Source organism: Ambystoma mexicanum, chromosome 10 (assembly GCF_040938575.1).
Source record: "Ambystoma mexicanum isolate Mex_15411 chromosome 10, UKY_AmexF1_1, whole genome shotgun sequence".
NCBI lineage: Eukaryota > Metazoa > Chordata > Amphibia > Caudata > Ambystomatidae > Ambystoma > Ambystoma mexicanum.
In genome coordinates, this window is record NC_090932.1 from 1,495,524,288 (window position 1) to 1,495,538,180 (window position 13,893).

Sequence of the window (13,893 nt, forward strand, 5' to 3'; positions counted from 1 at the left end):
ACATGGTGGCCATGTACTTCCCCAACAAGCAGGGTGTTGTGCACTCCCACCCACTCTGCACATAGGCCATTCAGCTGTGGTTCTGGTTGAGAACTAACCAAATCTCGGTCTCTGCAGTTCATCTGGCAGGCACAGAGAACCCCTAGGCTGATGCTCAGTGCAGGCAGAGCACGGTCTCACACGAGTGGGAAGTGTACCAGAAACTCCTAGAGGAGGTTTTCACTCTCTGGGGTATCCCAGCAGTGGGATCTGTTTGCAACGGAGTTCAACAGGAAGTGCGAACAATTTTGCTCGAGTGAATTCCCAGCGAACAGTGCATTACGGGACTTGTTTCTGGTTGATTGGACCTTCCCACTCCACTACGCCTTCCCTCCGATTCCCGTCATTCCGTGGGTTGTCAGGAGGTTGAAGACATTTCGAGGCATCCATGTTCCTGATAGCGAAAAGTGCGTTTGGCTACTAACTGTGGCTAGTGACCAAACATGGCCATGCCACAAGTTCTTTTGCTTGTCCTTTGGCCATCTAGTTTTTAGCCTTCTTCCTGGCCTGTGAGGTCAGGAAAAACCATGTATGGACTTCCAATCCCCGGGAAAGCAGAGGCTTTTGGTGAGCTACTGGAGGGCTTTGTGACGATGTAGCGAGGATGTGGGCTGGGACAGTCTGGTCCCAATCCACAAACTGGTTTCAGTGTGTGAGTTCTATGCATGAGTGCTCCCGCCAGTGGTCCTGATTGGACCACTGCTGGGGTGTGTGTGGGGCTAGTTCTGCTATTGGCTAGTGGGAGTTTTGGCTCTTAAATGGCTTTTGGGATAAGAAGAGGACCCCTGCACCCCTCTGGAGAGATTCTGAAGTAACCTGAAGGAGCCAAGACTCCTGTCCAGATGTGAGACCGGAGACCCGTCTGAAGGAGGCCTGGCGATCAACTTCTGCTGCTGTCCTGGAAGAGCCCTGTCTTGCTATTGATCTTCAGTCCTGCGTAGGAGCTGCGACCTTTGGTGTGGAGGGAGCAATCCATTCCTGAAGTCTGCTCGGTACCCTGCGAACAAGGAAGTGCCTTGGGACTGCCCTGTTTGGCGACAGCTCCCAGAGCTGTCCCTGGCACAATATAGGTTGGCCTTCTACACATCTGGCCCCAGACCAGATTAATGTAAATCAGTCCCAACAACGAGGAGTTCCGACGACCAATACAGTGGTGGAACATGTGCTTTCCTCTCACGCAAGGGAGCCCATTCCAAGTCACTCCTTACCAGGAGACAGTCACCACGGGTGCTTCTCTGGAAATTTGTGGAGCACACACCAGACAGTTGAACGCCAAAGGCCTCTGGCTGCCGTAAGAAAAGACCCTTCACATCAACGCCCTGGTGCTTCCAGCCGTCTTTTGGGTTCTCAAGTCCTTCCTGCTGTCGCTGGGGGGCATGTTGGTGACAATCTACACAGACACCACCATGTTCTACATTCAGAAGCAGGGCGGGATGCACTCTCCGGCTCTCTCCAGGGAGGCCCAGGATCTGTGCTACTTGGCCATTCGTCAGGACATGTTTCTTGTCCTTTTTCACTTGCCGGGCACCAAGAACACCATCGCAGACTCGCTCAGCAGCGATCTACGTTCTTGCCACGAATGGAAGCTTTGCCTGGACTAAGTGGATAGTCTATTCCACGAATGGGGTTAACCTTTCCGTGACGGCAACAAATTCCAAGTGTCGGAAAGATCGCCAGCAATTTCCCACAGGTGAGGAGCATGGTGGATGCGTTCTCGTTCCTGTGGGAGGGACTTTACCGATACACTTTTCCTCCGTTCCCACTGCTGCTATGAGTGATCAACACACTTGTGTCACTGAAGGATGATACTCGTCGCTCTATCGACAGCTCCATACATCAGGCGGCCCCTATTTTCTGATCTTCTCTCCAGAGACGGAGGGGCGATTCAGCACCACGACCCAGCGTTGCTGAACCTCAGGGCCTGCCTCCTGCAGCCCTAGAATGTTAACATTTTTCTTTACCTGTTGAGTATAAGGACATCCGGGCCAAGGCCAGAGCCTCTTCATCGTTGAGTGCTATGGCCATAAGTGTAGGCGTTTCTTTCTGTGGTGCCGGACTCAGAAGATTTAAGATTACCCCTCTGCGTGTCACAGCACTGCAGCTCCTACCATACCTGCTTTCCTTGGCCAAGGCTGGACTGGCTCACGCCTCTATCAAGGTGCACCTAGCCGCCATATCCTATTATACCAGGACACCGAGTAGGCCTTCCATGTAATTGCATAGACTTGTCAAAAGAGTTCCTCAAAGGCCTCTTTACGAATGTTCTGCCAGTGAAGGCTCCCGACCCACATTGGGAGTTCAATGTGGTCATGGCTAAACTCATGGGGGCGCCCTTTGAGCCTATGCATCATGCTCCGCTCAAGTTTCTCTCGTGGAAGACGGCTTTCTTTGTGGCTATCGCCTCGGCGAGATTCTGTCTTGCAAGCAGCCGTACTTGTTATTCCATGCTTCAAGGGTGGTACTGCGTACGCACCCCACCTTTATGCCAAAGGTGCAATCGGAGTTCCACCTGAACAAATCTTTGGAGTTGCCTGTCTTCTTCCCGAATCAGTCGTTGCCAGCGGAGAGGGCCTTTCATTCGCTGGACATTGCTTGTGCTCTGATATTTTACGTGGCACGCATAAAAGGGTTTCGGAAGACTTCTCAATTGTTCATCAGCTGCATCATGCACTGTCATCGGCTGGCTAACAGACCCCTTCCAGGCCAACGAGAGCCCATTCCACCAGAGCCATCACAACAACAGTGTTTCTTTCTGGAGTGCCCCTGCTGTACATCTGCGGTGCTGCTACGTGGAGGTTCACGCACACCTTCACGAGGTTCTACTGCGTCGACAGGAATTCCAGGGAGAAGTCCTGGGTCGGCCAAGTGGTGCTATGCAGCCTGTTAACTTGAGGTCAGTCTGTTCCAGGGGTGAGTGTTTTTACTTCAGTTGAGGCTTGCCACACCCTGTGGTTGTGTATGTGTACTGCTGTATAATCATTAACCCATTGATCATAATACCCTCTGTCCACAAAGGCCTTCCCCACCATCATCAGGCAACGCCAACGTCAACTTCTCCGGTGCTGGGGTGGGGAAAGGGGCTCCGTGGGATAGTAAGTTGTTCATTTTCTAAAAGTTTTATTCTCGTTCTGAAGCGCGTGTGCCCACTCCCACCTCCCCTTGTCCCGGTTGCTTCCTTGTTTGTTGGCCCTCCCTCTGCACTCCAATTGGTTGGCGGGCACTTTAAATCGGCCACCCAAGGCACCCCCTGCCGAGGCAGCCCCCTGGGCCCAGGACCAGAGGCTAAGGAAAGCTCCAGTGGTGGCGGCCTGTTGTCTGCCATGGTAGCACCTAGCCTGCAGCCATCGACCTGCTGCGACTGATCAGTTAAGTCGAATCTGCATGTCTTGTACTGTGCTGTTCTCAAATACTTAGCCCACAACTTGGCGCGCACTGCTTGGCTGCGTGCACTCCCTTGCTTCTCTAGCCGAGTGCGCTCCCTCGCATCATAGGTCCTAACATCCTGTTCAGTTCCACCCCCTCCTGAATTTTCTTTCCTTCCTGTCGCATCCCAGCCCTTCTCTCTTCGATCTATTGTGTTCTATTCTGACACTGTCTCATGCTCCCCTATTTTTCTGGCATTACTTTGCATTGCCTGCATTCTTCTTCTAGGTTACTTTTATGTTCTGTGCCTTGTTGACTGTATTGACTTTGTGTTTGCTCTCTACGGTTCTTGATATTGTGTTGCTAGCCACGATTTGTGGCATCACATTGCAATTGTGCCTGCATTCTTCACTTCTAGGTTCCCTACTGACATCTTTGTTTTGCTTTTGGTCCTGTATTGCATCTGCATTCTTTACTTTCAGGTTCCCTATTGGGCTTGCCTTGGTTCTGTACTACATCTGCATTCTCTACTTCTAGGTTCCCTGTTGTACTTTTTTCTTTGATGGTTCTGTACTGCATCTGATTTGTAGGTCTGTTATTGTTATTTGTTGTGCCCCCATGTGCCTCCCTCCTGTCTGCCCGCCCACGTATCCTCCCTTCCCCTCCCTCCCTCCCCTCTCCCTAGCCCCCTCATTCTAACTACACCCCCTGTGATGCTCTGTCTCACCTATCTTTTCTAACTGCTTTTCTATAAACTATCCCATCCCTCTCACCTGGTCTGGAAGGAAGAAGCTCAAAAGGGACATCCTGGTCTCCAACTCGGGTCTCCCCATTGCCGATACCTATACCAGTTTTTCCTCCAGACAGACACTTACCAACATACTCTTTGTCATTCCCTCAACCAGGCCTATGGACCCCCCATATGGTCCCTGTTCTCTCTCCTTTTACCTCTTCTCCCCTTAATGGTGGCACCTGCTGGGAGGCCTTCCTCACCCCCTTACACTCCTCTAAGACCATCATTAATGTCTGCTAAAATGGCACTGTCTTGGTTCAGGGCCCTCGGGCCGATCTCCTCCTCTTTGATAGACGCTTCCCGCGCCTTCTCTTCCTTTCCTCTCCTGCTATTCCTCTCCTGCTGCTACTCTTTACCTCCTATGCCGCTTCCATCCTCTACCACCTCTCTGGCACCCCCTGCTGCTTCGCTGGCCACCTTGTTGCCTCCCTCCTCTACCAACCCTCTGCCCCTCTATTCTGCATCTCTGAATGCCTCGTCTGGTCTGTTTCTCCTGGCGCCTCTCACTGTGACCACTATCTACAGTACGCCCGGCCAAGGTCGCTCTCTTCCTCTCTAAAGGCTGACCTCTTCTCCTTGCCTCTACCTCTGAACTTCTCCTCGAAGACTTGAACATCCACCTAGATGCTACCAGCCCTTCTTCAGGACTCTTTCGCAACCTCTGCAATTCTCTCTCTCTGTCTTTCTCTGCTCTGTCTCTCTCGCTCCCTCTGTCTCGCTCTCTCGATCTCTTCAACCCCCCCACCTACCTTCTCAGTCATCCGACCCATGAAGCGTGTGTCAGTTGAAGCTTTCACTGCTACTTTCTCTCCTCCTCCTAAATCTTTGGCTGACTCACACCCTGACACAGCCCTCTCTAACCTTCATTGCTCTGTCTAACACTCTCGATGTCCTTGACCCTGTCATGAGGATCCACTTGAAACCCAAGTTGAACTCTTGGTACGGTTCTGACCTTGCACCCCTTAAACGCAAGTGGAGTGCGGAGGAGAGCAAGTCGAGGGCATTGGGCACCCCCACTGACAAACTGGCCTGCTGCCTGCTCCAAAGGCAGTTCAGACTTTGTCCTCTCTAAGAAGAGAGCCTACATCCAAGCCTGCATCTCTGCGGCATCTAACAACTCAGCAGAACTTTTCAAAATCTGCAAGTAGCTGGCCTATCCTGCTGCAGACTCTACCTCTCTTGTTCTGTCCCAGGCTCTCTGCACGTCCTTGGCATCTCATTTCACTACTAAAACTCTGGACATCCTGTCTACTTCTCTTGCTCCTCCTCTACCCTTCCTGGCCCATCTGAGGCCGTCTTTCCTCCTCCTTTCCCCTATTCACCCCTGACAATGTTTCTAGACAAGTCCAATCTATGAAAGTCTTGTCAAAGCAGGTTCTCCTCAGCTCATCCAGAACCAGCAAGGACCACATCAACCCCTTGGCCGATTTCTGCAATCACTCCTTTGCCACTGGAGCTTTCCCCTGTCCCTTAAGCGATCTATTTTGCACCCCCTTTTAAAGAAGCCCTTGGGTGATCGTTCCTTGCCGGCTAACTATCGCCCGATATCCATCACTCCTTTCCTGGGCAAACTCTTCGAAAAGCTGGCCATCTCCCAGCGTAATCTACATACTGAATCTGTTGGTTGCCTCCATGACCTCCAGTCTGGCTTCAGAGCTGCCAGAAGCACAGAAATTGTTCTCCTGAACACCTGTGAAGACTTGCTCTCTAATCCCCCTTCTGCCCTCATTCTCCTCGATCTATCCTCTGCTTTTCACACGGTCAACCATGCCATCCTGCTTAATCGCCTCTACGACAACCTTGGTATTACTGATCAGGCCCTGGCATGGTTGAGCGTCTTTCTCACCGACCGATCCTATCGGGTCCAACTGGGGATTTTCCTCTTTTATCCAGGGATCTAACCTCTTTCCCTGGCTCTTCAATCACTACCTGGCACCTCTTGCTCACTGCATCGCAACTTTCTGCTCCAACTATCAATGTTAAGCGATGACACTCGGGCTCTCTTTCAGGCTCCCCTCAGCCACCTCTGCTTCTTCTCTCATACCAGACTGTCTGGCCATAATTCAGGAATGGTGTACCGTCAATGATCTCTGCCTTAATGCCAGTAAGACTGAGATCCTCCTTATTGGGTCTCCCCCCCAACCCCTCCACCCACTTTGGGCCCTCTTCCTGTGGGGCTAAGAAACTTGGTGTCATCTTTGACTCCACCCTCTCCTTCTCTCCTCACATCTCTGATGTCACTAAGAAGTCAAACTATCAGCTGCACCTCCTCCGAGGTATTCTTTCTTTTCTCACTTTCCCCCAGAAGCTCACTGTCTCTAGAGCTCTGGTCCTCTTTAGGCTGGACTATTGTAACAGCCTCTTTCTAAATCTTCCCTGCCTCTACTCTTCGACCATCACAAATTATCCAGAACAGGACTGCAAGATTTGTCCTTGTACTCAAGCCCGGGGATCGTATCTCTCCTGCTCTGAAATATCTTCACTGGCTCACTGTGGCTGCAAGGATCAACTTGAAGACCCTCTGCATCATCCACAAGGCTTTTCGGGGACTGGGACCGCTCTACCTCCAACTTTCTCTTCTAAAACATCTTTCCTTTCGAGCTCTCCGCTCATCCACCTCCAACTCTCTGAGGGTCAGGCACTTCTCCAAGCAGAGAGTTTGGGGCACATCTATCTCCTCAGCTGGGGCCTCCCGCTGGAACAGCCTCCCTGCCTCTCTAACTTGAGCAGAACCTCCTCCGGTTCGGGAAGCAACTCAAGACCTTGCTTTTCTCTTCCTCTTTCTCTCTTCCTGGCTCCATGAAGCATCTGGCCAGCACTTGCCCTAGCTATCCCTCCTGGATACACAATACTCAGGCAAGACCGCCATTACGAGAAAGGGGGTGGGGTAGCAGTCGTTGCGAGAGAAACCATCCTGATAAGGAAAGTTGACAGCAATATTGATAACAACTGCGACTACCTACTCCTTAAGTGAACCCCTCCCCTAACTGCACCATCACTCTTCACATAGTCTAAGCCCCTCCAGAGCCAGCCACAGACTTCCAAGGAGCCCTCACGCACAGCCTCTCACCACCTAAAGGAATCCACTAAATCCATCCTGCTGCGGGGACCTCAATCTTGGCTTCAACGATCCCAATGATCATCCTGCAGTCTCTCTTGATAAAGCATTAACCACCCTACGGTTCAAACAAGCCATCGCAAATCCTTCCCACATCAAAGGTATTACCGATGACTGGAATACACACCACAACTGCCCTCCTACTATCATCTGTAACTCTCACATCCCTTGGTGCGACCACCACATCATCCTTTTTGACCTAAACACGACCAAGCCATCATCCCAGCAAGACTCGCCCCTTCCTCCCGCATTCACCAGGAGTTCCTTCCAGCTCACCAAAGAGAGGCTCCTACCCTACCTCCTGTGCCCGCCCTTAGCCCACCCTTCACTAAAGATCCCGAAATGCTTGTCCTAACCTTTAACTCTATCATGGCACAAGCAGTTGATGCTATCACCCCACTCCCCTCAAGGAAAGCCACACTCTCTAAACACACCAATGCATGGTTCTTTCCTGAGCTCCTGGAGCTACGCACAAAAAAGATAGTTCTCTCCTCATGGAAAGCTAACCCGAGTGACTCCTCCAAACTAGCTTTCTATAAAATTAATTAAGAGTACAAATCGGCCATAATCAGAGCTAAAGCCTCTTTCTTCAACACAAGGATAGCCTGCCCTGCTCACATCATCAAAGAGTGCACCTCTACCCTTGCACCCTTCCTAACTGCATTTATCAATGCCTCATTCTCCACTAGGCATGTCTTAAAGAGGCCTGGGTACGTCCACTCTTAAAGAAATCCTTGCAGGACCCATCCAAGCCTAGCAACTACAGACCCATCAACACAGTCCCTTTTTTCTCTTAAAGATCCTTGTTAAAGCAGCTTATCTGCAAGTACAAACATTCCTTAAAGCGAATAACCGTCTAGGCCTCCGACAATCAGGCTTCCACCCACGCCACAGAATCAAAATGGCACTGTTACACCTCCAGAATCAAATGGATGACATCAAAGATTAAGGGAAACCTGCCCTTCTCCTCCTCCTACACCTGTCAGCGACCTTTGATCTCGTTGACCACAAAACCCTCTGTCACCATCTGTTCTCTGCTGCTAACTTCTCCCCAAATGCCACAGCCTGGATCACTTAATTTCTTCAAGGAAGAGGCATGAAAGTCTTCTCAGACCAAGCCTGCGCCCACCCGAGCCTCATCAAGTGTGGTGTCCTGCAAGGCTCGTGCATCTCCCACACCATGCACAACATATTCACGAGGCCACTGTCCAGCATCCTTGACTCACTAGGCATCACATACACAAAATACACTGATGACTCAGGTCCTCATCCCACTAACCAGCGACTATGAGTCTGACACCAAAACAATCAACTCCATCTACGCTACCATCCAAACCTAGATGGCTGAAAATTGGTTGTGCCTTAACGGTGATAAAACCGAATAACTTCTAATTGGGTCCCCAGAAACCCTAAGGAAACTCAACAACCAATACAATGCCTTCACGATTGATAACGCACAAATTCCAGTCACCCAAGCAGTCAAAACCTTGGTAGTCTACCTAGACTCGAACCTTTCCATGACCAGACAGGTTAACGCCATTGTCAGCCCTGACCTACCACTCTAAACTGATTAACGCAGCAAGACCCTTCCTCTCTGAGCAAAACTGCCTTACCATTGCTAGAGCCTTAATCGAGTCTCGACTGGACTACTGTAATGCACTACTGGCAGGCACCTCTGTAAACGAAATATCCAGAAATTCCTGACTGTCCAAAACAACTCCCTTAGGGCTTGCATTGGCATCTCTAAAAGGGACCACATCTGAGCTGCGAGGAAACTAGCCCACTGGCTTCCCGTTAAATAACGGGTCATCTTTAAAACACTGTATCTTTGTCTCGTGGGGGACCTGTCAAGTGTAAAATCTCCAGGGAATTCCCCACAAAGGTGCAGGGGGAATTGGAGATGCACTGATTGTAGAGTATAACGCACATATCCATTCTCCCTGCTTTTCCAAAGGAGACTGAAAAGGTTGTCTACCCATAGTTACCGCTCATGTGTACATATGGTGAGTAGACAAATGCAGCTCAAGGTACACAGTCGAGGCTCTTTTAGCCATGAAAAAGACAAACACCCAATGCCTCGGAGTGAGCTCTGACAGGCATGACAACAAAGAGAAATCAGAGGTGTTGAAGGCCACAGAGAGGTTCTGGAGCACTGATAAGATTGACAGTCCCCACATTACTTATGGCTAGGATGTTATCCCAGACCTTAACCAGAGATGAGCTTGTTACCCTATAGCCTCACTAGGATGGAGAAGATGTTGTTCTTCGTAGTGACTTTGCAATAATTTCACCACTTATCCACCATGATTTTATTCCTGGAAAGGAGAATTATGATAATTGTCGTGAACATCAAGATCAAGGGAAGATTTGTTCAATGGATGCTTAATCGCTGCCTTTTTCAAAGTGGGAGGATCAACACCGTCTTGCAGGCAGTTGTTAATTTATAAGAATGCAATGTGTTGTGAATACGTTTGTAATAGAATTGTTTCCAATAGGGTGATATTGCAATAAAAATGATTAAAGGAATAACAATTATTTTAAGATAACTATCACTATACAAGATTAGAAGTAGGAAGGAAAATGACAGTTTCTGTACAGGAGAGGTAAACACAGACCAACACGCAGACTAAAGGGGCTACTATGTGTGTCTTTATTTGCCATGTGCAGCTCTTGTGAATGAAACCTTGTTTTCTCTGGTTTGAGAACAGCTGGACCCCTATGAATATGAAACTATTGAAGGGATCCTGACAGTTATCCAAGCGGCAAATGAAAAGAATATCAATATTCAGCTGAACCAGGTACGATAATTGTATTTGACATAAGTCTGCCTTGTTCACAATTTTGTAATGCCCTTTTACCTGGTTTCTTGAGCGAAAACTGTGCTCAAACTTAAAGATCTCGGATGTTAAACGTGGCAAGTTCACTTAGGCATGTCTGTATTTCGGTCTTATCAGACAGGATATGTTTACCTGTTTGAATACATGAGTGCATGTTATTACCTGTTTGTACCTAGCCACCTGCCTATATGGAAAGAGCTCTATAAATCTTGTTTATGGAATAGCCAAAACGTCCTGACAGGGCAGGCCTGCACAGAACATACATGGACCTATGGCAGCGGTCTGTGCAACTAACAAAGATATATTTATTTTGTATCAGGGGCTTTCTTTACCATGCTCATGTGACCAGGCCAATCTTTGAACTATTTTAGGCTTTTGTATACTTTTAACTAAATTGCTAAAGGAGAAAATGCAACCAACTGCTGCTATCCTTTGAATCGGAATACAAATCGATGTGTGCCCAAAAGAATCTGAGTTGTATTACTGCACTTCCAAGGCATACAACAAAAAACTGTGATAGGAGCCCCTGCTTATAGTCATTGTGTGTGTTGTGACGGAAGAATAGAAGTGCTACCAAAAAACAGATTTTACTAAGCATTCTGAAAAAAGAACCTTACTTTGAGATTCAGTTTGTAGTCTTGAAAGATTAGATCACTATCAGGAGTGTGCTAGGGGCTTTCAGTTCCAATTCTTCTGTTGCCTTACAAATCGGTCTAACCTTCACACTTAATGGGAGGAATTGTCACAGGCACATCAATACATATCACTGCATCAAAGTGAATACCAGTAGATTTACAACATTCTAAATATATCATATCATTGCATGTACATTTTACCTCACTAAAATCTGTTCAGTTTATCGACTGCACAAGATTGATATATCCCTCACAGACTTCAAATATGTATGTTTTCTTTCCTGCCACAGAACAGTAAAATGAATGCATGTAAAGTAGCTGCTAAATGTGTATATTCAAAAGGCTGCTAAAGCTGGTAATCCAGAAAAAACACTATTCACTTCGCTCATCTAACATCACTACTCCAAGCACATCCTTTTGCCATAAAAATATGCTGAACGAGTTCCTACACCAAGACTTAAATGTAGGACTAGATGTACCACAATGCAGAGGACCCTTTGTCTCTTAATATAGATTTGTAGCTACAGTCCACACTTGAACTACAGAATGGACAGCTAATGCCCTGCAGTCGGAGAAGAGATATAATGCCCTAAAGAAATGTTTATACTCTGCCCAGTGTCAATATCCATCTGTGGATCCGTGGAAGATAAAAAAAAAATAGGTGAGCACACTTTGGGGATCATTTTACAAGCCCTGGAGGTCAAATGTAAGGCTTAAAAGCAAGTTGATCGCCATTTGTCTTAATTTTTCACTGCAGGGCAGTTTGCTGCAGTTTAAGTCAGAGAATTAGCCTGAGCTTTAGCAGGAGTGCAAGAAACCAAAATTTTGTATAGATTGTGTCGCGTATTCCTCATCGTATGATAATTATTCTTCCAGCTTCAGCTGCTTCAGAACTTTTTTCGACAGGGTGCCTTGTGTGCTATCTCGTCGAGTCGATATCCTTTGGGGGCCTTTGTTTCGACTGTCGACGTCGTCATTCCAAGTAGCGCACACATCGCCCGTTGTCTTCAGTTACGTTTTTTTCAAGCTAACGCTTCGAAGACCTTCGGCGTGCTTCGGTTCTTCTGTGAACTTCGAAGGTTATTTTTGATCTATGAAAATTTCGTCCCCGTTGGCTCCATCAATGCCTAAAATGGGCTTCAAGAAGTGCCAAGACTGTGGATCGAAGATATCGATCACCAACCCCCACTGCATATGTCTGTGGTGCCTTGGTACCGGTCACCGTACCTCTGACTGTAACTCCAATCAGGCGATGAGTGAAAAGACTCTAAGGGAGCGTAAAGGTAAATTGGCAGTGGGGAGGTTGCCTTCGAAGTCTCCTTCAAAGATGTCAAAGAGGAAGACCGATGAGTCGAGTGATCCTCCTCGATGAAACAAATCGAAACAGGCTCGATCGAGAAGTTGATCACTCCATTCTTCTTCGAAGAAGGCCAAGAAACGGCGTCACGGATCACCTTCGACCTCTAATGAATCCTTGGCTGAGGTAATCCAATGTCCAACTAAGTCTGACTCCCCAGCAAAATGGGAGGCGTTTCGTAATGAAAGGCTTAAAATCTTTGAGAATGCTGCCGGACCCCTCGAAGGACAAGCAGAAAGCCCATGCCCCTGTCGATCTGCATAAAGACGACAAAGGGAAGTCGAAGATGAAATCTTGGAGACCGAGCCATAAGCCGATACTCCATAGAAAAGATCCGACGAGAAGTCGTTGAGGGCTTCGACAAGTCAGGAATCTAGTCCACCGAGGTAGAAGCATGAGAAGTCGACAACGTCGACAGCTACACTGACCCTGTCGCATCAGAGCCATAGACACCAGTATCGAAGGTAACTCCGACAAAATAGAGACTGACTTTGAAGCTGGTGTCGACGATTACTTCTAAATTGTCGAAGCCAGTGGTAACCCAGGAAAATGTTTTCAAACGTTTGCCCAAGAAAGAATTTTTAAAGTCTTTAACTTCCATCTGTGAAGATAATGAACCTTCAGATGATAAAACACCATCATTTGGGTTACAATATGGCACCCCTAATCTGCCAGATGAATTTCTCTCGGAAGAGTCTAGATTAAAAGACTTATCTGATAGCTTCAGATGGCCAGTGGTTTAGATAATTCTCCCGAACTTGAATTTGGCAAACCATCTCCTACGAACCACGCTTACTCCTCATATAGGATACTGATGAGTAAGGTCATAGAGTTTTTTTGTTGGTGCAGGCCTACTCCTCCTTTTGAGCAGGATGACCTGATAGATATTTTGGATCAGGAATTTTGCCATTTCACACTGCACTACCAAAAAGGGTTTCTGCAAATCGGGAGACAACAGAGACTTCAGCTGCAGTGAATAAAAATGATTCTAGAAAATATAGACGCTCCAGCAGCGACAAAACATCCAACACCAGAAAGTTTGGTGGTTCAGGCTGCTACACCAAGCAGTCAACATACCCAGACATCCATCCATCCATCCTGATAGGGATAAGAGAGTAGATGCCTGGGCGAGAAAAATATTTACTGCAGGCAGTATGACATTGAAGTCAACTAATGCAACTGGTACCTTGTCAAGCATTAGGTTTACCCTGTGCGACTGCGTAGCTATGGCGGCTGACCACATCCTGTAAGGCAAAGAAAGACTGTGCCTTGGCAATCAAGGAAGGGAAGGGCGCAATGGGTGAATGCCTCCAGTCAGGTCTGGATACTGCAGACAGCTTCAGCACAGTGTTACACAGATTTGTGTGGTTGAGGAAGTCTGGATTTGCACCAGATGTGCAGTCTAGTCTCAACATGCCTTTTGACGGCTCAAGGCTGTTTGGCAGCAAGGCTGATGAGAGTATGGTAAAACCCCAGACCTCAAAAGCGCTGGCTAAATCCCCTAGTGCTGCCATTAGACAGCCTCAACACCCCTACTCCGGTTCATCTTCTTGGAGGGGTTAGTCCTTTCGATTCTTCTCCTCAATTGGAAGAGGAAAAGGACAAGCCAGTCAAAGAGGTCAGAGAAGATTCCCTTGTGGTGGACGAGGGAGAGGTGTTAAGCCAACCCAAGCAGCAGCAGTTTTACCCTCAGCCACTGCTTCAGTCACCTCAAAACCACTCGGCAGCCTTGACTCACAAGACGCCGGTGG

At 48.1% G+C, this 13,893-nt stretch overlaps 1 protein-coding gene across 2 annotated transcripts in view; it reads left to right on the forward strand.

Moving 5' to 3' along the window:
• Nucleotides 1-13,893, forward strand: part of KNTC1 (kinetochore associated 1) — a 2,501,313-nt gene that overhangs the window by 1,524,235 nt on the left and 963,185 nt on the right. For both annotated transcript variants that reach the window (XM_069619627.1, XM_069619628.1), the window contains exon 46: nt 10,022-10,111. In XM_069619627.1, coding sequence (XP_069475728.1) covers nt 10,022-10,111 — 90 coding nt within the window. The remainder of the gene's footprint in view (nt 1-10,021; nt 10,112-13,893) is intronic.